The sequence below is a fragment of the Sarcophilus harrisii genome, chromosome X (genome assembly GCF_902635505.1).
Source record: "Sarcophilus harrisii chromosome X, mSarHar1.11, whole genome shotgun sequence".
NCBI classification, from domain to species: Eukaryota; Metazoa; Chordata; class Mammalia; order Dasyuromorphia; family Dasyuridae; genus Sarcophilus; species Sarcophilus harrisii.
Genome location: NC_045432.1, coordinates 82,468,811 through 82,492,273, shown reverse-complemented (window position 1 = coordinate 82,492,273; position 23,463 = coordinate 82,468,811). Strand labels below are relative to the sequence as shown.

Here is a 23,463-nt window from a genome sequence, read left to right as displayed (position 1 = left end):
GGGAGGCGGGCCCAGGGGCGGGCTCGAGGGCGGGCGCTGTCCCGGTCGGGGCGGGCCCAGGGGCGGGCTTGGTCTGGGCACTGCGCAGTGACTCCGCAGCGGAGCCGGAGCCCGAGCCGGAGCCGGAGCCGGAGCCGGAGCCGGGAGCCGGAGCCGGCAGCCGGAGCCGGCAGCCGGGAGCCCGGAGCCGGAGCCCAGGCCAGCTCCGCTGGGCCGATCGCTGGTTCGATCCTCCTTCCCTCCCCCCCTCCTCCTCTTCTTCCTCTTCCTCCTCCCTCCCGCATTATCTACCCCCCCCCCCCCGACTCCTGTCGGCCCCTCTCCCCAGGCCTGCAGCCCCCGTGCGCGCCCGCAACCCTCGGCGGCCCCCTCCCCCCGGGCCGGCACCAGCGCCAGCGCCGGGACCCGGGGGGGGAGGACAGAGAGGCGGCGGCGGCGGAGGAGGAGAACGACGACGAAGAGGAGGAGGAGGAGGCCAAAGCAGCTGCCTCCGGGGGCTGTGGCCCGAGGCCCCGGGCACCCGCAGCGGGGCCCCCATGGACGAGTCGGGGGGCGGCGCGGGGGGGGCCGCCGGGGAGAGCCCCAGCCGCGCGGTGGAGTACCTGCTGGAGCTGAATAACATTATCGAAGGGCAGCAGCAGCTGCTGGAGACTCAGCGGAGGCGCATCGAGGAGCTGGAGGGCCAAGTGGACCGGCTGAGCCGGGAGAACCGAGACCTGCGCGCCGGCGCCGCAGCGGCGGCCGGAGCGGGGCCCCTGCAGGCCCGGGAGAGCCCCTACCAGAACCTGCGAGACACCCAGCGCCTGCACCTGCGCCGCGAGCCCCGGCCGGGGCACTCGCACCGGACGCCGCCGCCGCCGCTGCCCATCGCCGGGAAGGCGGCGTACGGAGCGCGGGCAGAGCACCACCACCACCGAGGGGAGCACCAGAGAGACGGGCCTTTCGGCGGCGCCCCCTGCCACCTGCACCACGAGCGCGCCGTCCGGGACTGCCCCGGGAGCCGCCACCACCCCTGCGAGGAGCCCTCTCCATACCCGGGAGGGGGAGGCGCGGGGGGCCGGGGCGAGCAGCCTCCCCCGCCGCCGCAGCCCCCCCAGGCGCCGCCGCAGCAGCCTCCGCCGCCGCCGCGCCGCCGCCGCCGCCGCAGCAGCAGCAGCAGCAGCAGCCCCCCCAGGCGCCGCAGCAGCCCCCCCAAGTACCGCCGCAGCCGCAGCCCCCGCAGCCGCCCCGGGGCCAGATGAGCCGGGGGGCCTCCAGAAGCTCCAGTCCGGGGGCGGGCGGGGGCCACAGCACCAGCGGAAGCACCAGCCCGGCTACGACCCTTCGGAGAAAGTAAGGCAGGCGGCGGAGTGAGGCCGGGGGCAGGGGCTCCTGGGTGGGTCGGGGCGGAAGGGCGGGGGAGAGGCCTGTGTGCGCACGTGGGGACTCTCCCCACCCTGTCCAGCCTGGGCCCTGGCTGGCACAGGCTTGCGCGTGTGCGCGGGTCCCCCGACCATCCCGGCAGCCTGCTAGAGGGAGAGGCCGGGTTTGCCCCCGGGCCTCGGGCCGTCCCGCCCCCGGAGGACTCGGCCGGAGCTCAGGCCAGTCCGGCAGCCCAGTGAGGAGGCTGCCTGCGGGCTTTGACAAGCCGGTTTCCCATTTTGAGACTCAGTTTCCATTAATGGAGGAGGAGATCGGAGCGGGAGCTCCCGGGTCCCTTTCAGTTGGCGATCGGAGCCCCTCTGAATCCTGGCCTGGGAGCCGGGGGCGGGGAGCAGTGCGGGAGGGGTGGGCAGAGGTTTGGAAGCCGGCCATCCCCACCCCCTCCTCCCTGGGAGCCCATGTCTCCTTCCTCTCAGGAGAAAGCTACGTCTCCTCGGGGCCTCCTTGTCGATCTCCTGCTTTGCTGGGGGTGGGGGCCGTGACGGCCTTTCTAGGGCTTTCTCCAGCTTGCCTGTCGGCAGCCAAGGGAAGGATGTGCTGGGGCCTAGAACCTCGGTCCCCAGCTTCCTCTGTCTGCCTTTGGGAGGCCCAGGGAAAGGAAGGCTTATGGCAGCTGAGCTTACGTGGGTGCTTAGAGATCTCTGGCCAAGACAGGGATGTCTTGGCAGGACAGCAGGACAGGGGTCGATGTGCCCGCAGGAGGGAAGTGGTTTCTCCCAGAGGTTAAAATCAGAAGGCTGGGGGGGGGGAGCTTTTCTGGAGGTGCCCCGGCTCCCTCTGCTCCGCTCCCTTGGGCTCTGAGCTTGGGGAAGCTGCTTTGTTTGACTTGCCACTTCCCCCTTCCTCTAGCCGGCCAGCCTGGCACGGGAGCCCTTTAGTCATCTCACCCTGCAGTGCTTCCTTGATCTCCCACTCCATCATGGGGGGGGGGGGCGTGTGTACGTGTGTGTGTATTGTGGCCCCCCAGAGCAGGGTTGGAGGGCCCGAGTCTCCCGGGACGGCCTGGGCACCATTCCAAGGCTAGCCCGGGAGGCCGCTCTCCAGTGGCAGCTCCGGGGCCTCCAGGCCAGGAGGGCCCCCCACTCCACTGTCTCCAGCACTGCTTGGCCCCTGGCCAGAGGGCTACACCTGAGAAGTAGAGGAAGCCACTTTCTTTTTCTTTTGCCTTTTCCAGGTTTTCTTGAGATGTTGCTTTTGACTGCATAGTCACTTCCCAATGATTGCCGCCCCCCCCCCCCATCCTCTCTTAGAAAAGGAAAACAGTCCCGCTCTCCCAGAGTTCAGTCCATTAGCAGGGAGTTCTCCCAGTTCTTCATGCCTCACCCCTTCATCCAAGCTCGCTCTCCGCCCCTTCTCGTTTTCGTTGTGGACCTCTCAGTCTCGTGCGCCTCGGGCCGGACCTCCTGGGTGTGCTGCCCCTAGCAGTCTTAGGTAGCTGGGGAGGATGGCAATGAAGACACTGCGGTCTCTTCCCGGTGGTTCAGTCCACACAAGGCTCCCCGGCCTTTCCAAGAATCCCTCGTGCCGTTTCTCGTGGTATTCGCTCACGTTCACATGCTATATTTTGTCCTGGCTCTGCGGTGACCACAAAAAGAGCCCCTCCAGGTATCTGGGTGCGCACAAAACCCGGATTTCTGGCCTCCTTGGGCTCAGTGCCTAGCAGTGAGGGCACTCTCATGAAAGGTAGGAACGGCTTAGTCCCTTTTCCAGGGAGGCTACAGTTTCAAAAGCACATTTGCGAACCGGTTCTTCAGAAGCCATGGCGTGAGCCCCTGGGAACACTTGGCCTGGAGGAGAGGAGAGAGCGGGTGGTAGAGTGGAAGGGGCCTTCCCTGGCCGGGGAGGCAGTTGGACAGCCATTCAACTTTGGGACCACGCTCAGGCTGCTCCCTGCTGCGTGAGCTCAGGCAAACCTCAGTGTCATATGTAAACAAACAATGTCCCAAGAAGTCATTGCAGGGCCTTCTAGAGGACTGTTGGGCAGAGTCACTAAGGAGCTGGTAACACAGCCGGCGCTTAATAAGCGCTCGCTGAACAACCGATAGCCCGATCCGTCATATCAGGGGCAGAACCATGTGAGCCCAGAGCCTTCGATGCCAAATTTAGGGCTCTTCCCGCTCCTTGGAGCAGAACTGGCTAAGAATGGCTGCCCACCGGAAGTGTCAGAGCACAAGCCCTTGACATGTGCCATCTGGGGAAAGAGTTCTGGGGTGGCAGAGGAGGCAGAAGTGAGCTCGGGCCAGCTCCTTTCCCTTTTTGCCCCTTTGCTTCTTCATCTGCAAAATGGGGGGAGGAATTGGACAGAACTGCAAGCTCCTCCAGTTTCGGCTTTAAGCCATGGCCTTTGGTAATTCTCCATCAGTTCTCTTCCCCCCTGACATTGCTGTGTGTGTGTGTGTGTGTGTGTGTGTGTGTGTGTGTGTGTGTGGGCAGGGGGGGAATGGGGCCATATTCTGCTTCTCATGCTCAGCTCCAGTGATGGAGGAAGACCTCAGAGGCCCCCCTCCCTCCATTGCATGTCAGACTTAGAGATTTAGAACCAGAGGGAAGCTTGGAAATCACGATTTCCCAGAGGAAGAAATCACAGGATGGCCAGGGGCGGGCAATGGCTACCAAGGGAGCCCCTGGACCTCCAGATCCTACCAATTGCAGTCCCTTGCCTGGCACTCCTTCCCCTTCTCCTCAGGCCCCTGGAGGAGTCAGTACTCCTGGAAGGTCAGGGGCATCGAGCGCCCCCGGGAAGGTGGCGGCTTCTTCTTGGCCCCACCATCCTGAGCTGGCAGGCTCTCCTTGCTCTCCAGCTCACGTTGGTCCTGGAGTCTAGGTCCTCCATAGGAAAAGATACAGTCGTGCTGCCGGCACCGAGTGTGGGGTTCACCAGAGAGAGTCTAGAAGCTGCTTAGATCAGGAATGGGGGACCCTGGTGGTTCCTGGGAATCGGAGCCAAGATTAGCTCAGTTCAGGGCTATTTTTGGCTGAGACGCTCAGAACGTCGGAGTTGGGAGAGACCTTGTAGCTTCTCCTCGGGGGACTGGAGAGCGAGCTGGGGCCCATTGGGGGCTGGAGCGTTAGAGCGTCAGGGCCGGAAAAAGCCTTAGCAAACATCTCACCGCCTCGACACCTTCGTCTGACAGATGGTGAAGGTGGGAGCCCAAGAGGGAGAGTGCCATGGCCAAGGGCATCGGGTGAGCAGGGCTTAGGGTAGGTGACTTGGGCTCCTTTCCCCTTCCTGTCTGGCTCAAGGAGTGAATGGGAGCTGTCTCCCCTCCCCCCGGTTGGGCCACTTCACGTGGTAGCCCACTGCTGGGCCTCCCAGGTGCACGTGGGCAGCTTGCAGGCCTGCTGCACTATTCCTGTTACATAATTTTCCTCAGTGGCAGGCAAGTCTGTTCCCTCCGGAAAGGAAGCCAAGGAAAGGAAGCTGGTGTGCAGGCGGCAAGTCGGGAGGTTCCAGGAAGGAGGCGGTTTGCGCCTCAGTGGGGGCCAGGGAGAGAGATGGGGAGGAGCTGGCCGTGGCCCAAGCGTGCAGAGACAGAACTCAGAGCTTTCCACGTGTCTTGGGGCCTCGCTCGCAATTCTAAATCAGGCGGGGCCGGTGGCCAGTGGAGGAGATGCGACCGGATTCCCGGGCGGGGTGGCCGGCTGCAGGATGGCCGGAGCTCCAGCCTCCGTGCCGCCCCCGGCCGTGGCACCTTGGCAAAGTCACCCGCCATGTCAGAACTATAGGCTCTTCACGGGCAGCTGCATGGCTGCTTCTGGGGCGGCTGAGACTGCCCAGGGGCTCCAAGCAATAGTTGGGCTAAAGCAGCGAGGGGATATCATGGGGCACAGAGCCCTCAGGGAGCCCCGAGTTTAAACCGGACCCACTGTGAGATCCCAAGCGAGTCACACCTCTGCCCACCTTGCTTTCCTCAGCTGTAAAATGGGGCCGATCCTAGTAGCGAGCAATCGCCCAGGGGTGTGGGGAGGACCCGGTGAGGTAGCATTTGTGAAACACTTAGCACAGGGCCTGGCAAACGGTAAGTGATTGAAGGGCTTATTCCCTTCCCTTTCCCAACCCCCAATCAAGTGGCTGCACCGAGTCATGGCTCGAGGTGTGAGCCCCTGGAGGAGGGCTGGCATTGCGGTGGGACTGCCCGAGGCGGGCAAAGCTCCAGTGCCAAGCGGCAGTGGACCGGGCTTGTGGGTGGCCGCCAAGGTCAAAGTGGACCAGAGCTACTCCTGCCAGGGCAGGGTGGGAGAGGACTGGGATTTGGAGAGGCGGCATCCCTCACCAGTGATGCCAGAGGCCGCAGAGGTCCAGGGACTCGTGCCGGTTTGCACACGGTCAGCTCAGCCTCCTGTGGAGACGTGGCTGGAGTCAGTATGCTTTGAGCCCTCCTTTCCTCCTCTTCCTCCCGTCCAATTTCCTTCCCTTCAGGTCTGAGGCTTCATCTTTCTACTTAATCTTCTGAGAGAAGAGTGGGAAGTGGGGGGGGGGGGAACATTGGCCACCACCCCTCATGCCGGCTCGGCCAGAGCTCTGGTCCGCCGAGCGTCGCTTTGCAGCGTGGGCCCGAGTCCTGCGGTCTGCCTTGGTCGCCATGGGGTGGGGGCTTCCTTTTGGAAGAATCAGACACATGTGGTAGCGGAGGAAGGCCCATGGGCTGAAGGGAGGGCTGGGGGGGTGGTTGCTTGAAGGATGGCCCAGGGAGGTGAAGAGGGGGCTTGGGACTGGGCCACTGGATGGGAAGGGCACAGAGAGGGGGATGGGACCCAGTGACCTTTCCCATCAAGTCCTCCCTGGGGAGTGCGATCAGACCCAAGTCCAAGTGGTCAGCCTTCCTGCTCAGTGACTGGGGCCTTTGCCTGTCCTCTCCCTGACTGCAGGTGTTGGCTCGGAGGCAGCTGCCGTGGCCTCCCCTTGCCAGCCCTCCCCAGCACCTGGCCCCCGCTCCTCCGGGCCTCCTCTCCCAGACTGCTCCTAGAGCTCCATTCTAGCGGCCCGTGGGACCTCAGGCCGGCCACTGGAGTGTCATGTCTGCCCTCGGGCCCCTTCTTTCACAAACATTAGTGTCTAATCTGAGCCCCTTTCCCCTGCCTGAGCCTCCACCCCCCCCCCTCCCTGGGGATGAGAGAGTTGGGTTCTATGATCTCCAAGCTTCTTGTGGGTTTTTTAAAACAGCTTGATGGGGATCTCTTATCTGCCTTTCCCTCACCACGAGGAGCACAGAGGGCTGAAGGAGACCCTGACCCATGAGCTCTAGCGGCCCGTGGTCCCGCCTGTCTTCCCCAAGATGACTTCTCCTCTCCCTTTGCTCGCAGGACAGACTTTCCTTGGAAAGTCTGCTGCCTCAGACTTGGGGTTCGATTTTTCCATTCCTAGAATGGGTCAGTGGAAGTCCTTTCTAGCTGGGGAAGGCAGTGATCTTTGAGAGAGACAGGCAGAAAAAAGGGCGGCCCGGGGGCCAGAAGCGCGGGGCAGGAGCCGCTGAGCGGACCGGCCTCGGCGGGAACCTTAGCTTGCCCGGGCCTGGGATCTGCCTCTGTGACTGAGGCGGGGCTGGGCACCCAGGGAGAGGGCCCACTCTCTACTCCCCCAGTATAACCCTAATTCCTTGTCTGCTTTTCTCCCCCCCTCCCTGCCACCCTTTTGCAGGTCTGATGGGGAGAACTCTCGAACTGTCAGGTCAGTCCCTGTTTCCTTTTGGAAGGGAGGGAGAATATGGGAGTTGGGGGGGGGGGGAAGTGTGGCTGCTTGCCACATCTGGGAGGGCGGGCTTGGAGGCATGGGGCCGCTGTCAGGGAGGCTGGGAGGTTCATCTTCCTGCAGGCTCTGACCTCGGTGGCCTCGGACCTCCAGTTCTGCCCTCCTTGTCGTGTGACCTTAGGCAAGTCCCCTTCTCAGCCTTAAGTTCCTCTGGCTTTAAGACCAGGAGCGCTCAGAGGGGGACCGGCCTCTTGGCCAAGGTCATAGTGTGGGAAAACGGGGAGAGGGGGCGGTACCAGTGAGCGGAGGTTGCTAAGGGGATTGGGGGAGGAGGGAGGGAGGGAGTGCGTGTGCCTGTGTGGCGGGCTGGGGGGTATGGATATTGACACTTCTGTGCGGGGTTCCCTTGGCAACAGAGATGTGGTGTCAAGAGAAACCTCAGCTACCAGGGGCTGAGAAAAGAAGGGACCCTGTTCTGCCTCGGGGGGCCATCCCCCCAGGCTTCCTCCCCTTCCCTGGCGCCCCCCCCCCGGAGATCTTCGGGGGAAGGGGATGCTCTTAACCCCTTTCCCAATGACAGTTTGGAAAAGGGGAGAGCCAGGGAACAAAAGAAAGAGCCTTAAGGATGGCTCACAAGCCTTAAGGCTCATGGACTTGGATGGCCGCTCAGGGAGCGCTCAGGGCCTTGGCCGCCTACTCGGGGTTTCTGCTGTCCAGCCCCAGGAGCCTTGGGGCTCCAGCCTCCAAGACTGCTTCTGGTGTCCATGGGACCTGAGCCTGAGGAGAGGAGGCACAGGCAGTTCCCAACTGCCCCATCTCCCCATCCGTAGTCTCTCCCGGCCTCGGCCTCCTCCCCGATGCTGATGCTAAGCCAGGGAGTGGGGGAGAAGGCCCAGCTTCCCCTTCTGCATGTTTCCTTCTGTGGCCTTCTGCTGCCTGACTTCTTTCTCGGGTGCCGGACCTTGGGGTGTGGGCCTGTGGGCCTGGCCTCACTCCTCCCCCATGAAATTGAGCTTGCCTTTGAGGCTCCTCGGGCACCCCCTTGCCCCAGGGGGCGGCCAAGCGACCCCAGGCTGAGGGCAGGCAGGTCAGGCAGTTACCAAAATAAGCCAGGAGGCTACGTCTGCATTTCCCCCTCCCCTCCCCACCCATCCCTGGCGTCTCTGATGGCTGTAATTAGTAGCTCTGGCGATGAGTCAACCATGCAGCTGGAGGGAGGGAGGAAGGGAGAGACAGGGAGAGACAGAGACAGAGAGAGATGAGAGACACCCAGAATACCCCTGTCCCCGTTGGAGGCCCAGCCAGTGTGAGGACAGGTGTCTGTGTCTCTGGGCGTCGACTGTGGCTCATTGTGAGGATGGGGGGGGGGGGTGTTCCGGCTGGGTCCCTGCGGTTGGTATCCTGCTGTGTCTGGTGCCCCCCCCCCCACCCCAAGCAGCTCCAAGTGAGTGTGGCTCCTGTTCTCAGGACGGAATGTCTGCAAACAAACAAACAACCTTAATCCAAGGGGACTCAGGGCCCAAGAGAGCCTGGAACGCAGGAGCCGGAGGAGGGGCTTCCCTTCTTCTGACCAGTAGCCTTCAGCAAAGGAGAGAGTCCTAAAGCACTTTAGCCTCAGTTTGGCTTCTGGATCATTGGCGGCCTTGTCCCCACTTTGCCCGTGACCAAAGTGAGACTCCAAGAAATCAAAGTTGATTCTCACCCAAAGAAAGAACTGGTTCCTGGGAAGGGAATGGTGGGAACCCAGAGGGGAAGTGCCCGTTGCCCCCTAGAGTGCATGCTAGAGAAGTACAGGAAACATGGGGTCTGAGGTAGACCCAGGATTTGGAGAGAGCAGGTTCTGAAGGCTTCAAAGAAGAGGTGGGTAGAATCCCAAGGACTTAAAATGCAAAATAGCAAGTTAGCCGGGGCGGGGGGGGGGGGGCGCAGCCTCCAGAAGGAAATCCAGAAGCCACAAGAGGCCACCAGTCAGATGGAAAAAGAAGGAGACACAGCTGTGCGGGGAGCTCCTCAGCCGGGAGTTTAGAGACCTGGGCAGAAGATGGAGGCCAGGCCACCTAAAGGGAGGACAAGCAAAGCGTGGCAAGGTTCTGCAAACTCGGGGTCTGGAAAGCCAAAGTTTAGAACTCGTTGGTCATCGAGCATTCATTAAGCATCTGTGGTATGCCGGGCCGGGCTAAGCACTGAGGAAACAAAGGCAAAGGGTTAGCTGGGGAGCCGACTTACAAACAATTCTGCCGGACCGAAATCTGTCTGGGCCAAGTCTAAGGCAATCACCAGAGGGGGATCAAGAACAGCTCCTTGGAGAAAGTGGGGTTTTACCTGAGACTTGGAGCCCTAGGGGACAGCTAGGGAGCACACCTGGAGCCAGGAGGTGGCAGGAGGGACATCTGGGAGGCTGGCGGCACCAGTGCCCGGAGTACAAGTTCAGAAGAAGACTAGAAAAGTCAAGAACAGTGAGCCGACAATGGCTGGGGAAGCCAAGGCCAACAAAAAGGTGAGGGTTTGTGGCCGACCTCTCGAGGGAAAGGCAAGAATGGAAGAAGAGATGCAACTGCTGTTTGGATGGATGTGGCCATGATTCCCAGGTACCAGAGACAGGGAGGGGCGGCCAGAGCCACCTCTGGCTTCCGTCAAGGACGATGACCGACCTTTGGCCCTGACGAGCCCCAAGAGAAATGCGGCTCAGATGCTGGGGAGGAAGGGAGGGGCCCAGGTTGCCCCAAGTGAATTCAGGTCACCCGGTCCAAAAGGGGTGGACAGCCTCCCGTCTCCCTTGGAGCTTGAGAGAACAGGCAGGTGGGGCTGCAGAGGACCGTGGAGGACCGTTGGAAAGATCATGGAAAATGGGAGCATGCCCGCGAGACTGGTGAATGGTAGAATGCCACTTTTCAAGAGGGACGAGAGAGTGCTGGCAAATGGGCTAGGAAGTCTGATTTTGGATTCACGGGCAAATTCCCAAGAGGAGACAGTCGAGAAAGGGCTGGTGATTTCAGGAAGTCCGAAAGCCTCCCTCGAGAGCGGGCCTGACCGAGCCCGTTCCCTCTTTGGATGAGGGCACTTAACTAGCATGGGAGACAGGGTGCCTGGATTTCAGCAGAGCCTTTGCTCGGACCTCACGTCCCCTTCTCGGAGATGGGATGGGATGGAGAGATGTCGGCCACGTGGCTCTGGAATGGCTCCGGGGATGGCGACTCCCAAAGAGTCACTGAGAACACCTTAATCTGAAGGAGGAGGGCTCTGGGAGAGGGCCGCAAGGACCCACGGCTGGCCCTGAGCCGCCGCCTGAACGTTTCTGTGCATCCGACTTCTGGGAAGGCCTGCCCGGGTCTGCCTGTTAGGTTTTTGGGCAATGACAAGCGGGGAGAAATAATGAGGATGGCAGATGACAGCCAGGCTCCAAAAGGCCCCCAGCACATCATCCCTTTTACAATCCAGTGCCAGGAATGGACGTCAAGCGTCACACTGTAGTCGTCGTCACCGTGTCTCTAGTGCTTTAAGTTTTGCTAAGTGTGTTACAAATATCTCTCAGTGACCCTGTGAGGGGGCTGTTGTTATGAACCGCTCTTTACAGATGGGGAAACTGAGGCAGGTGGCTAGGGAAGTGACTTGCCCTGGGTTCCATGGCTAGGAAATGCCCGAGGCTGTAGATGTCCTCGGGTCTTCCTGCTTGATTCCAGGCCCGCAGCTACCTTAGGATAAGTTCTAACCTCACAAATCTGGTAGGAGGTCTCATTGTATGGCAGTTGCTCTATCGCTCTGAAAGTGGGGGTGGGGGGGGGCAATCCATCTGTCAGCTCCCGGGGTCTCAGGCCGCATGGGGTGGGCTGGGGGTGGTCCAATAGCTTCCAGGACTGGGGAAAGAGTGACCCCCCCCCTCTCTTCCACCCAGGTCTAACCTCAGAAAAAGTAGAGGTGACTTGGGGCGTGTGGGGGAAGGCTGGGATTACCAAAGGAGAGTTGTAGAGGGAAGAGAAGGTCGGGAAAGATCTCGTGGAGGGCGTCCAGGTGGGGGAGGTCAAGTGCGTCCAGGTCAGACCGTCTGCTGAGCCTTAGACAACCTGAGCTCGGCCAAGTCTGAGGAGGCCGAGGAAGGCCTGGACCGGTTACCACATGGGCCAGGGGTGGGAGCGGGGCTGGGGCCACGGGCAGGAGGTGAGGCCGAGCTTGAGGTCAGGAGGGAATGGGGAATCGACGGCAAGATCTCGCAGCTTCCATCGGGAAGGAGGCTGGGAAGGCCCTGTGTAAGTGTCTGGGAGCCGTGGGCAGCAGAGGGTGGGCAGGAGCCTCCCGTGGCATGTCCGAGTGCTCCCAAGGGGCTGCAGAGGAAGAGGGAGAGAAGGGATGGGAAGGGAGGCAGAGCAGGGCGCATCCTCTTCCTCCTCTCGGCTGTGGCCCAGCTGCTGTGGGCTTTAGCCCCAGTCCAAAGGCCTTGTGAGGCTCCTCTTTCCCCCCAGCCCAGGGGGCTGCACAACTGGGGATTCTCCAGCGGAGAATGAGGGCTCAGAAGAGGAAGGGGAATGTAGTAGGGACACTTTCCCCTCCTCCCCTGCCAAAGAAAGGGCCCGGGGGATCCTGGGATTATGTCAGCCTCCTCCCGGGACTTGAGCGAACCTAGGACAGCTTCTGTTTCTTGTACAGAGAAGGAAACTGAGACCCAGTGCCACTTAAATCCGGCCCACAGAAGAGATGCTGGAGGGGGGGTGGTGCAACAGGTCTAAGCAAGAACAAGGGGCTGAGAGAGCTAGAGGGAAAAGGAGGCAGGCCAGAGCAGACTTTCCAGTTCCCATCTGGCTCACTGCCCTGTTCCGTGGCCTTGGCCCCGCCCAGCCTCAGCCTCCAGCGTCCTGGTTCCTCCTTCCTGGCCCTGCCACAGTAGGGTGGCGCCCCCCCCCCCATCTGGCTTTGGGGCCCAAGCCCCATGGAGTTCTGCAGGAGCAGGTAGTTCCCATGCCTGGTTCCCCACACCCAGTGGGTCTGTGCTTCCCGTGTCTGGACTTGGCCTTCTTCTCCAGCTGGAGGCTTCTGGCCCCAGGGTCTCAGTTTCTTGTCTGTGGAATGGGAAAGAGGAAAGTCACATGATTTCTCAGCTCCCACTTGGCTCCGTGTTCCAGACCGGACAGAGGACGGTGGGTATGTCTGGAGCAGCCCCTCCCAGCCCTGTGCCCCGGGGCTCCCAGGAGTCTGTGTGCTTTCTGTCTCCCAGTGTTCTCCCTCCTGTTCGTCTGTCCTCACTCCCCCCATCTCTCCCTTCCATCGCCCCTGCCCTGCCCCCCAACACACTTCTTTCTGGTCTGTCTTCTCACCTTTCTCCTCCCCTTCCCTAGCTCTCTTCCCCTTCCAACCTGGGGTAAATAGTGGGGCAGGTTCAGGAAAAGACAGGCTGGAAGTAGAGGAGCAGCTCCCAGGAGGCTCCTCCTGGGCCAGGCCCTGGCCGGCCGCTTTGCAGCCCTTCTGGGAGGGGCCCATACCCTCTAGCTGGCCGCCTCCTCTCCATCTGAAGCCAAGAATAATCCTCGAGCCCAAGACCTTTCCTCTCGCCGGCTCTGACATCGCCCCTCCCGCTGGCTCCCGTCACGTTTCCTGCTTCTGTCTCGGTCTCCCCTGCCCCTCTTATCTCTGTCTTTGTGTCTTGTGTCCATTTCTCTGGTCTGTGGGTTTCTCTGCTTCTCACCCCCCCACCTTTCCTCCTTGTCCCCGTGGTGGTCCCGGGCCCCATGTGGCCACAGAGGGCCCCCTGCTGCCCAGTCCTTACTCCCATCAGCCCTTGCTGCCTGGACTCAGGTGCTCCCCAAAGGCCTCCTGCCCTGTGTGTGCCAGCCCGGGTGTCGCCCTCCTCGCTGTTGCTGCTGCTGTTGGCTGTTTGTGGTTTTAGTGCCGTCCTCCCTTCCTGACTTCCTGTTTTCTTTTTCCCTCCTCTCTTCCCCTGTCCTTCCATTCTTTTCTGTCTCTCTGTTGCCCTTTCATCACATTGTCATCCCCCTCCCTGTCTCCCTTCCCTCTCTGTACATCTCTCTGTCCATGTCTATCTCCCCTCTGGCTCTGGCTCTGTTTCTCTCTCCCTGTGTATCTCTGTGTCTCTGGCTCGGGCTCCCCTTCGGGCTCCCATCTCTCGGTCTCTGTCTTCGGCCATCTCCATCTCTGTCTCTGCCTTTCCTCCTCCTGCTGCTCCCTGCTTCTTCCTGCTGTCTCCCCCTCATCTCTGCCCCGAGTCCCTGCCTGGGCCTTGCCCGCCGGCCTGCCCTCCTCCCCCCTGCCCTGGCTGCTGCCATTTCCCTTCTCCCCTGCCTCTGGTTACCCTGCCCTCCCCCTCTGCCTGCTCCGTTCCCTCCTCCCTCCTCTTGCCCCCCACCTTCATCTCCTCTGAAGCTTTCCTTCCCCCTCCCCTTTCTTTTTTTCTTCTCCGCGTCTCCCTGTCTCCTTCCCTCTCGGTTTCTTTCACCCCCTCCATATCCCCTCTGTCTCTCCCCCATATTTCTCTGTCTTCTCTCAGGTCCACAGAGTCTCCCACCCTCCACCAGTATTGCTGTCCTGCCCAGGTGTTCCTCTCCATGCAGCTACTCCCCTCAGGCAGGCCGACCGAGAGCAGGTAAGAGTTAGTCCTGCCCCTGCCTCCACGCTGCTCTCCAGGACTTCGCTAGCCATGCCACTTTTGGGGGGCGGCCGGGAGGCTTGGAGGAGGGCTGTGTCTGGGGCAGTGGCGCTTTGAGAGCATGAGACCCGGTGGAAGCAAGGTCTGGCGCAGCTGGAGGGTGTGAGTGCCCTCCCAAGATGGAGGGAGTCACAGGAGTTGAAGAAGGCATCCAGAAGGGGGCCCGACTCAGAGCGCTCCATGATGGGGGACGGCCTCGGATTGTGCCCCGCTGGCAGCGGGGAGCCACGGAAGGTCCTAGGCCGAGGAGCAGTCATCAGACCTTTAGAGCAAGCAGAGGGAGGGAGGGAAGCACAGGTGGGCAGGGTGGGGCCAGAGTACGGATGGATGGCTGTCAGAGTGGATGGCTAGCTGAAGAGGTGAGTGGACCATGTGGCGGGTAGAGACACGAATAGTCCCACAGCCAGCCAGATGGAGCGGCAGATGGGTGAGTGACTGGCAGAGTGGATGACGGGGCCGGTGGGCGGCAGGCTAGGCGGCCGAGCGAGCGGGATGCTCTGGTCCCGGCTTCACCGGCCTGAGCCTCCGGTTCAGCAGTTCAACCAGACGCTGACCCCTCCCCTCCCATCCTTTGCCCCTTGCCCCTCAGCCTGCTGAGCTTGTGATGCTCTCTCCACACCATTCTCACATCCGCTGCCACTGAGTGCCTCCCGGAGGCCACACGGCCCAGGCTCCCGACCTGGCAGAGCCCCCCAGCCCTCCTTTCTCCCTCTGCTCCGTGCTGTGACAAAGAGGTGCCCTTGCGACTTCTTCCTTGCCATCTCCTCGGGAAGCTCGTCTCTTTCGGCCGGGTGGCCGGGCAGTCCGACAGGGTGGCTCTGAGCCGCTCACTCTGCCTCGGTCTTGCCTTAGTTTCCTCAGCTGTAACGTGGGTGTCCCGGCAGCAGTCAGGAGGGTCCGGCCCAGTAGCCAGTACATAGTAGGTACTTCCTTTGTGAAGAGTTCCACAAGCCCCAGTGCCCCGCCGGGCACCCGCTGTTCTGCTTTTTACGTCTGCTTTATTTTTCCAAAGACGGGTAGAGATGGGTCCCGGCGATCACCTTGGCCCACCCTTGGTTTCCAAATGTTGCTCCCTCTAGCTTCCTCTCCCCGCTCTCCAAGATTCCTGCTCTTCTTCTCACCTTCATTCCCCAAGTTCCTTCTTATCTTCCATCTCAACCACCGGCTCCTTCCTCGTTCTCCAGAAAGCCGGCCAGCCCTCGTGGTGCTCAAATAGCCCACAGGTGCCCACACTGGAGCCCTGCCTCTCTCCTTTCCCCCCCCCAGTGGCCTCTGCTTTCTCATCACCCCCTCAGTTCCGAGCTCCTTGCAGTCCCGAGACCATCAAGTCAGCGGGCCCGGTCTCTGGTGCCATCCTTCTGGGCCCCTTGTCTGCAGCCCTGCTGGCACCCCTCCCCCCCGATCCCCATACCCTCTCTGTTCCATGCTTTGGGGATGGTCTCCGACCAGCTTTTCCTATCAAATGGAAAGCCTCAGCACAGAAACTGGCTCGTTGTGGGTGCTTGCTTAATCAGCCTTTGCCTCCCTTCTCCAGGATGACTTTTCCTCAGCCTCCTAGCGAAGCAAACTCATGTCTCGCTCTCCTAGGCGTGGGTGGCCCCCAGCACTGTGTCCCGGGCCCCCTTTTAGCCGACTCCGCGACCTCCTCCACGCTCCCTTCTAGAAATATGTCCCCCAGATCCATCTCTCAGGCCCGAGCCCCAGGGTTTCGATCCTTTACTGGCTCTTGGGAGTCTCCAACTGGGTATCGTATGGCTGACGTCTTACACGGTCCCGATTGGGACTCGTCCTCTTGTCTTCGAGCCTCATCCGTCCTCCAAATTCACCCCTTTCCGGCGAGGGCGCTGCCGTCCCGGGCTTCCCTCAGGCCTACCAATTGGGCATCCTCACCCTTCCCTCCTCGGCCCCCTACCGTATCCATTCGCTCACCAGGCTTCCCCAGATTTCTCCCAGCCTCTCCTCCCATAGAGCTTCCCCCTAATTCAAGCCCTTGTATCAGCACCCAGGCTGTAGCAATCAGCTCCTCTGAACCGGTCTCCCTACCTTCACACGATTCTGTCACCACTCTACTCACGTGACCTCCGCTCTACTCTTTTGTCTCCAGCGTGAAGTCCAGTCTCCTCAGGCCTGCCCGGTCTGGCCCTAGATGGCCTCGCCAGACCATATTTATCATTCCTCTTGGCCTTGTCTCCACTAGCACCGAACTCGGCCACTTCCCGTTTCCCGGCCCTGGCATCCCATTTCCCGCCTTTGCCCTGTGGGCCCCCATTGCCTGGGGGTCTTTGCTGCCCTTACCTCTGTTTCTTGGAATTCTTCAAGTCCTTCGAGGCTCAGCTCAGGCACCACCTCCTCTGGGAAGTCTTCCCAAGATCATCCAGTTGCTAGGTCTTTCTCCTCCAAATCATCTCGTTTTGACTCATCCATTTGCTTGTGGCCCATTGTTTCCTTTAGGAGAATGGAAGTTGTGCGGGGGAGATGCTCCGTTTTGGTCTTTGTCTTTGTGCTCTCGGCATGTAGGAAGGTGCTTGTTGGACAGATGGATGGATGGATGGATGGTCGGCCAGGTGGATGGAAGGAGGAACAATGGATGGATGGATGGATGATCATCTAGGAAGATAGAAGGAAGGAGAGATGGAAGCAAGGTTCAGTGGGTGGACTGATGAATGGTTGGCTAGGTAGGCAGATGGATTATGGGCTGGATGGGTAAGTATTGAGTGGATGAGTAGATGAATGGATGGCTGGATATATTTTAGCCAGTCCAGGTAAAGCCTGGACATTGCTTCTTCAGTCTTTCCCTTTCCCAAAGTTGTGGAATTATTTTAATAATAAAATAATAATTTTAATGATAACGTTTAATAACGTAGATCTTACCATCCTCTACTTAGAAATCTCCCGTGGCTCCCTTCTAGGATAAAACACAAATCTTTGGGCTGGCATTTAAGGCCTTCTACCATAATCCTCCATTTACATTCCCAAGGCTTTTTCCTGACCTCCTTTTGTATCCCAGTGGCTAGAGACTGGGCCTGGGATCAGGAGCCCTGAGCTCAAATTTGGCCTCTGATACCTCCTAGCTATGTGACTCTGGGAAAGTCACTGAACACTGAACTATGTGCCCAGTATCCTCAATGGGGGTGATAGCACCTCCTCCCAGGGTGGTTGGGAGGAGCAAAAGAAAGTATTCAAAGTTCTTAGCACGGTGCCCGATACATAGTAAGTGCTATGAAATTCCGCTTGTGTGTCGGACTGGCTGGTGAACTGGTCCCACTTCTGCTCCCCACATTCCGAGCGCTTTCCTTCCTCCTCTGGCCCACTGAAAATCTGTCGCTTCTCTGAGACATAGCTTGGGCTCACGTCCCGCTCCGGCCGTTTTGTGTGGTGGGGTGGGGTGCGGCCTCTGACACAAACTGCAGGACTTGGGAATTCATTTCCTAGTGAGCACCTTGGGCAGTTCTCAAAGGTGGGGGAAAGCTCCTGTCCTGTACCCGTGAACCTCCTCTTTGTAACTTCCCTAACTGTGGGTCCCACCCCCCCATCCAAGCTTTGCATTTACTTTTCGTGCCCTTTGATTTCCCCCCATCTGTCCCCACAAGCCCTAACCCCGATCCCAGGCTTAAAAGCCAGACCCTGTTTTGGCTTTTTCTCGGAATGCTCAGGATACCTAGCACATACCTGGGACATAGCACAGGTGCTGAAGAGAATTGAGGAGACCCCCTCATACCCACATTCACAGAAGGGCGACCACAGGAAAGGACAGTTAAGGGTACGGCTGGACGACCGGACTTAAATAGGAAGGACAGATGCATATACGAAGTGCACAGATGGCTTGGGCTGGCTGGCTGGGCCATAGATAGATGGATGGATGGATGGGATGGTCCGTGGATGGACAGATGAATGGATGGTCCACCAATGGATGGATGGATGGATGGATGGGTCCATGGATAGATGTATGGATGGATGTTGGATAGATGGATAGATGGCTAGCTGGCTGAATGGGCCCATAGATGCATGGATGAATGGATGGATAGATGGGTGGTTGGGATGGTCCAAATGCAGGATGGGTCCATAGATAGATGGATGGATGGATGGTATAGATGGATGGATAGATGGGTCATAGATGGCTGGCTGAGGTATGTGGTGAATTCGATAAATTGAGCAGTTGGTCCTGTGCCATAGGGTTACCTTCTCAGGCCTGCGAATCCGTGTCCCAGAGAAATGGAGTTCACTGGTCCAGTAAAAGCAGTGAAGATGGGGTAACAGTTGAAACTGTTGGAAAACATGGGCAAAGTGAGAGTCGGAAGACTTGGGTCTTCTAACTATAACAGCTCGGCTCGTTATAGTAGATCACTTTCTTTCTTCGAATCCAGTTTCTTCCTCCTTAAAAGGGAAAGGAGCCTTAAAGGGTCCCTTTAAGACCCCTCTAGAGAGCACGCTCAGAATGGGGTGAAAATGAGACAGCTCTTGAGAAGGAGGAAGAGAAAGGGAAGGGGAGCGTGAGACATGGTACATCGTCCCTGGGGCCGGGGGCTCCCTGTGGGGCGGGGGAGGGGCCTCCCCGTCATGGCCTTGGTCTCCAGGTATCCTGTCAGGAACAGGAGGTGCTCGGTCCTTTCGGATGCTGTGCTTCCCTAGGATCTTGAGCAGGCCTTTGCAAGTCTTGGTTTTCTAAGCGTTCCTTCTCAGCCTCCCTCTCGTGCTCTTATTTGCGCCCAGACTCCTGTAGCTGGGGGCTCCAGATCTCTGGAGGAAAGGGATGGTTCCTGGAATGGGGGGGGGGGTGGTCAAGGATGGGGGAGGCCCCTAGGACTTGGGGTTTGCTGCTAAACCTAGTCACGTAGGACCACGGGATAGGGGGCTGTCATTTCCCACCCCGCTCCCCCTTAGCCCAGTTCCCGCTCACCTTCCTGTGGCCAGAGCATCCCCAGGACTGGCTCCCTGCCCACCTAACACCAGCTCTCCCTCTCTCTCTGTTGCCCACTGCCCATGGCCCCACCTCTCTCCACTCCCCTTCACCTTTCCCGCCCCTTACCTCCCCTCCCCACCCCAGGGTCGAGGCGCTAATGGAGGATGACGAGGACGGCCACCAGTTCTGCTGCCCCCCTTCTGAGTCCAGTAGCCCTGCTTCTAGGTAACCTGGAAGTCCAGAGGCTTCACCTTCTCGGCCGGAGAATACTTGGCTTGGAAGCGGGGCCCTCCCCGTGCTACTCTCTCCCTCTGTCAGGGTCCCCATCCCCACCTTCCTCAGCTCCATGGGCATCCCATGTGTCTATGCAGAAGCCAAAGCCTTAAGTCCCCGCCTCCGGAAGGAACTGTACTTGCCTCTGTTGCGTGCGGGCCTCTTGCACTTTGCTCTGTCCTTTCTCCCCGGCCGTAGGGACGGTGCCGATGGGGACCGGGAGGACGCCGGTCTCAGATCTCACCGCTCCTCATCCCTGGCCCCGGCCCCCCACAGACTCGGGGAGCCCGATCCCCTGGGAAAGCAGCCGATCCAAGGAGGGGAGAGGAGGCTGGGGGAGGGTGGCCAGATGAGGGCCTGGAGTAGAAATCGGGGTAGATCGAGGGGTCTCAGAAGATATTTCCGGGGAACCCTGTCCCCTCCTCCTCTCCGTTCCTACCCTGTGCTGACTTTGAAGCTTCTGCCTACAGCCCCCTCCCAGGCCCTGGACCCGAACAGACCGTGTCTTCCCTCTACTCTCCCGTTTCAATAAAAAACAAATCTGCCTTCTTTCTTCTCCCACCTTAGCAAAGGCCTCTCGGGCCTGGCTCTGCGCTCTTTGTGAAACGAGGCGGGCTAGGGCTGATGGCAAAGCTCTGCCCCGCCGCCCGCTCGGGGGCGGCGTGGGGTCTGGAGTGTTGGTAGTCACAAGTCACTTCTGTGTGAGCCTCAGTCTCCGCGTTTGTAAAATCCGGGTTCCGGGTAGCCCACCTACCTCACAGGGTTGTTGTGAGGAAAGCGTTCCGTTTACGTTTACTTGTGCAGCTGTGTGGGGCCGGGCCTGCGGGGGCGGAGAATGCATTAGGGTTCGTGCCTCCGTTGCCTTGGTGATGGTTCCATCCTTGGCGATCTCGCCCAGTCGCTCCCCGCTTCCGAGGCCTTCGGGACTGGGCCCTGACGTCCGATGGGAGCCCACAACCCGGGCGTTCCAAGGAGCCACCCCCGACCGAGGCTTACACGTGGGCCAGAGGACCCCGAGCCTGCCTGTCGCCCCCGAGTCCCCGGAAGCCCGTGCGGCACACTGACCGACCAGGATGGTCTCCGGCAGAGGGACTTTTAGGCAGACACCCTTTGAGCCTCCGGTTCCTTCCGGAAACCCCGGGCTCTGCCCGTGTGGTCCCCTGCAAAATGCACTTTTCCGCTCGCTCCTCTCATCCCGCTTTCACTGCTCCCTCCTGCTGTCAGAGATCTGGGGTGGAGTAGTCCTCGCTTGGGTCAGGGGCCGAACCCGGGGCGGGTTGCCGGCCCCACTGCCCTTGTTCGGCCAGAGAATGAATGGAGGCTTCTGGGGCAGAGGGTGGGAAGGAGAAGGGGCCTGACCCGGGAGAAGGGGCCTGACCCGGGAAAAGGGTGGGGCCTGTGGGCCGGGTCAGGAAGGGCCCAGAGAGAAGAAGCCCTTCTGGGAGGCTTCTCTGGGAAGAATTCCAACTGGGCCCCGGGAGCTTTTACCCCCTCCACTGGCAAGTACCCCCTTTCCTCCCTGCCCCAGCGGGTATGCATTTAGCACCATGGCCCCCCGTCTTCCTGCCACTGTTTCGGGACCTCCACGACTCAAGTCTGCAGAGTCAAGCAGCACGCTGGGCTCAGACTTTGACCCTCAGTCATCTTCGCGCGCTTGTTGCGTTTGGAGGGCCGCCTGCAAGAGATGGGGCCGGTCCTTATCCTGTCTGAGAAAGGGGTAGGGACGGTGGACTCGAGTATGGAGCTGGGCACCAGAGGTCGGGGCCTTGAAGGCCAACTAGAGGCAGGCCCAATGTGGGGCAAGGGGACCGCATCTGCCGAAGGTGGAGCTTGCCAGCCGGAGGCGGAGTCCTTCGTTGGGGGCCTCCCATGTATCTGTTCGAGCAATCTGGGCTGGGAGAGAAGCTCTGAGGTTGGGGATGGGAGATGGGAGAGGAAGTCTGCTTAAAGAACGCCTTCTGTGGGCTCCCCACTCCAGGCCTGGGGGGCTGACAGGTCCCTGGTTGCCAAGGTGATGCCTCCCCTCATCCAGAGGCTCCTTCCTGCTTCAGAAGCCATGGCAACTGGCCAACCCCCTCCTCCATTGCCATGGCAACTGTGTCCATCCCCAGCCCCCCCATCTGCTGGGGTTTGGGGAGGTGGCTCAGCTTAGGGGGAGACGAAGAAACGGAGGGGAGAAAGGAGGGAGGCAGGAGAGCAAGATAGCAATGGGGTCGGGGTGCAGGGAGAATCAGAACGAGGGAGTAAAAGCGGGGACGGTCGAGGGCTTGAGGACAGAAAATAAGACGGAGATGGAGAAGGGTCAGGGAGAGACAGTAACGGTCAGAAAAACAGGAGGAGGGGAGATGGGGAGGAAGAGGGGACATGGGGAACAGGGGGAGAACAGGAGAAAGAGGGAACATGAGGGGTGGGGGATTGGAACCGAAGGGAGGAGCACAGAGAAGGAGCAGAATGGGCCACTGTCGGGGAGACGCCGATTGGAGGTTGGGGTTCTGAAGATCTGGGGGCGGCTGGGGCCCAGCCGAGTGGGCTGGCCCCCACCATGACCTCTTCACCTCCAGTCTTATTGGCCTGGGCCTGAGGCCTACGCTGCCTCACTGCCAGGACCATCCTAGCGCCATGCGCCGTTGTCGCCGCCCCCCCCCCATGTGCTTTGGCCCCTCGGCCAGCTGGGCTTCTGACAGCTCACTCCCCACTTGGGTCGGTCACAGCAAGCAGAAAAAGAGCTTGGGAGGAGAGGGCCACAGTGGGCCTCGGCTTTGGGCTGGCCACACCCTTAGCTGTTCTCTGTTCCCTGGCAGCCAGGTTGCCATGGCAGCTGGAGCCCAGGTGCCTCCCCAAGGTGCCACGGGCCCAAGTGGCCCAGGCGGGGAAGGAGGGAGCTCTGCCTGACAACTTCCTGCCATGTCACCTTCCACTCCCTTAGGCTCCCCAGGGTGGCCCTGACCACTCTGGAGGAGCAGGAGGAAGAGGAGGAGGAGGAGATGAGGAAGAAGGAGAGGTGGTCCCGAAGAGCCGCCCTCTATCTGTGAGGAGCGAACGAGGAGCCCAGGGCTTGGAGGGGGGAGGAGACAGGGCGACAGGCAGAAAGGAGTGGGAGGGAAGGGGGTGGAGAAGGAGGACAGAGAGGAGGGACAGAAAGCAGCCCGACTTCTGGCCTTCTGCTCGTGTGCTTGTCCCAGAGTTCCTGCTGCAGGTCCCCTTTCTCCTGCATCCCTGGCACTCGCGCTGGGGGCGGCGAGCAGAGCTGAGCCCTGAGTGGTGGGTGAGGGAGAGCCAGGGAGGGCCGGAGCCCAGCCAGAGTGGCCACTTAGAACTTGGGGGGGGGCCCTTAGGGAGCCCGGAGCAGCGCTGCTCAGGTCCCCAGCCCCATCCATCCCTTACCCTCCTGCAGTGTGGAGGGCGATGCCCCGTCCAGTGATCTGGGCGTCGGGGCCGACAGTCCGGAAAGCCAGGCCCCCTACCGTTGCGGGGGCAGTGGTGTTGTCAGCGAGTTCGCCAAGTTGTCGGACCCCTATGAGCTGTCCCCAGCTGCCTGCCATGTCCACATGCCCGGCCCGTCTGCCGCCACCGGCCTGCCCTGGGCCCAGCGGGCTCGCCTCCAGCCCGCCAGCCTGGCGCTGCGCAAGCAGGAGGAAGAGGAGCTGAAGAGGTCCAAGGCCCTCTCTGACAGCTACGAGCTTTCCACAGACCTGCAGGACAAGAAGGTAGGTGCGGGGGAAGGGGCTGTGGGGGGCCATGGGGAGCCCTCCGGCGGGCCGTGTGCCTCACACAAGCCGACAGGTGTCCTCCTCTCCTTTGAGCCACTCCTTTGGCCCTCCTGCCTCTTTTCTTTCTCCCCTTTCTCCTCCCCTCCTCCTCCCCCTGCTCCCTCCTGCGTCCTCCTCCTCCTCCTCTTCTCCTCCCTCCCTCCCTCCTCCCCCTGCTTCTTCCCTCCTTCCTTCCTCCTCTCTCTCCTCTCCTCACATCCAGGTGGAGATGCTGGAGAGGAAGTACGGCGGGCCGTTCCTGAGCCGGCGGGCAGCCCGCACCATCCAGACAGCCTTCCGCCAGTACCGCATGAACAAGAACTTTGAGCGGCTGCGCAGCTCAGCCTCGGAACCATGTCGGGCATCATCCTGTCCAACATGCAGCAGTTCTCCTTGGGAGTCGAAGGCCAGAACGCCCCATACTTCGAGGGCAAACCTCCTTGACGAGGGCAGGTTGGGGGCCCGGCCCTCGGTTCGAGGAGTCCTCAGGGGTTCCTGCAGCGGCCTGGATGGGGGCAGCTCGGTCACCACCTCCGGGGAGTTCTCCAATGACATCACTGAGCTGGAAGACTCCTTCTCTAAGCAGGAGGCCTGGGGCCCCCCCCCCTCCTGAGACCTTTGGCAAGGCCTGGTGGGCCCCAGGGCCTGTGGGGAACGAGGGCCGATGGGGAGCTTGGGCCATTCGGGAAAGGCGTCCGTTCTTCCCAGATTCATTCCCAGACATGCCTTTCCCATTGGCCACTGGTCCGGGGTGGAAGGCCGGGGCCCCTCCTTATCC

General features: G+C 60.7%; 2 protein-coding genes across 2 annotated transcripts in view; both read left to right on the top strand.

Moving 5' to 3' along the window:
- Positions 1 to 45: 45 nt before the first annotated feature.
- LOC116420373 (IQ motif and SEC7 domain-containing protein 2-like) lies at positions 46 to 1,136 on the top strand (the record flags this gene model as incomplete). Its single annotated transcript, XM_031945104.1, has 1 exon — positions 46 to 1,136. A coding segment is annotated over exon 1 (600 nt), but the record flags the coding sequence as incomplete, so codon positions are not given.
- A 4-nt stretch (positions 1,137 to 1,140) lies between these two features.
- Positions 1,141 to 23,463, top strand: part of IQSEC2 (IQ motif and Sec7 domain ArfGEF 2) — a 32,656-nt gene continuing 10,333 nt past the window's right edge. The window contains 7 exon segments of the mRNA XM_031944298.1: positions 1,141 to 1,332; positions 7,061 to 7,090; positions 13,605 to 13,700; positions 22,331 to 22,643; positions 22,909 to 23,035; positions 23,038 to 23,122; positions 23,124 to 23,271. Of these exon segments, the coding sequence (XP_031800158.1) occupies positions 1,238 to 1,332; positions 7,061 to 7,090; positions 13,605 to 13,700; positions 22,331 to 22,643; positions 22,909 to 23,035; positions 23,038 to 23,122; positions 23,124 to 23,271 (894 nt within the window). The 5' untranslated portion in view covers positions 1,141 to 1,237.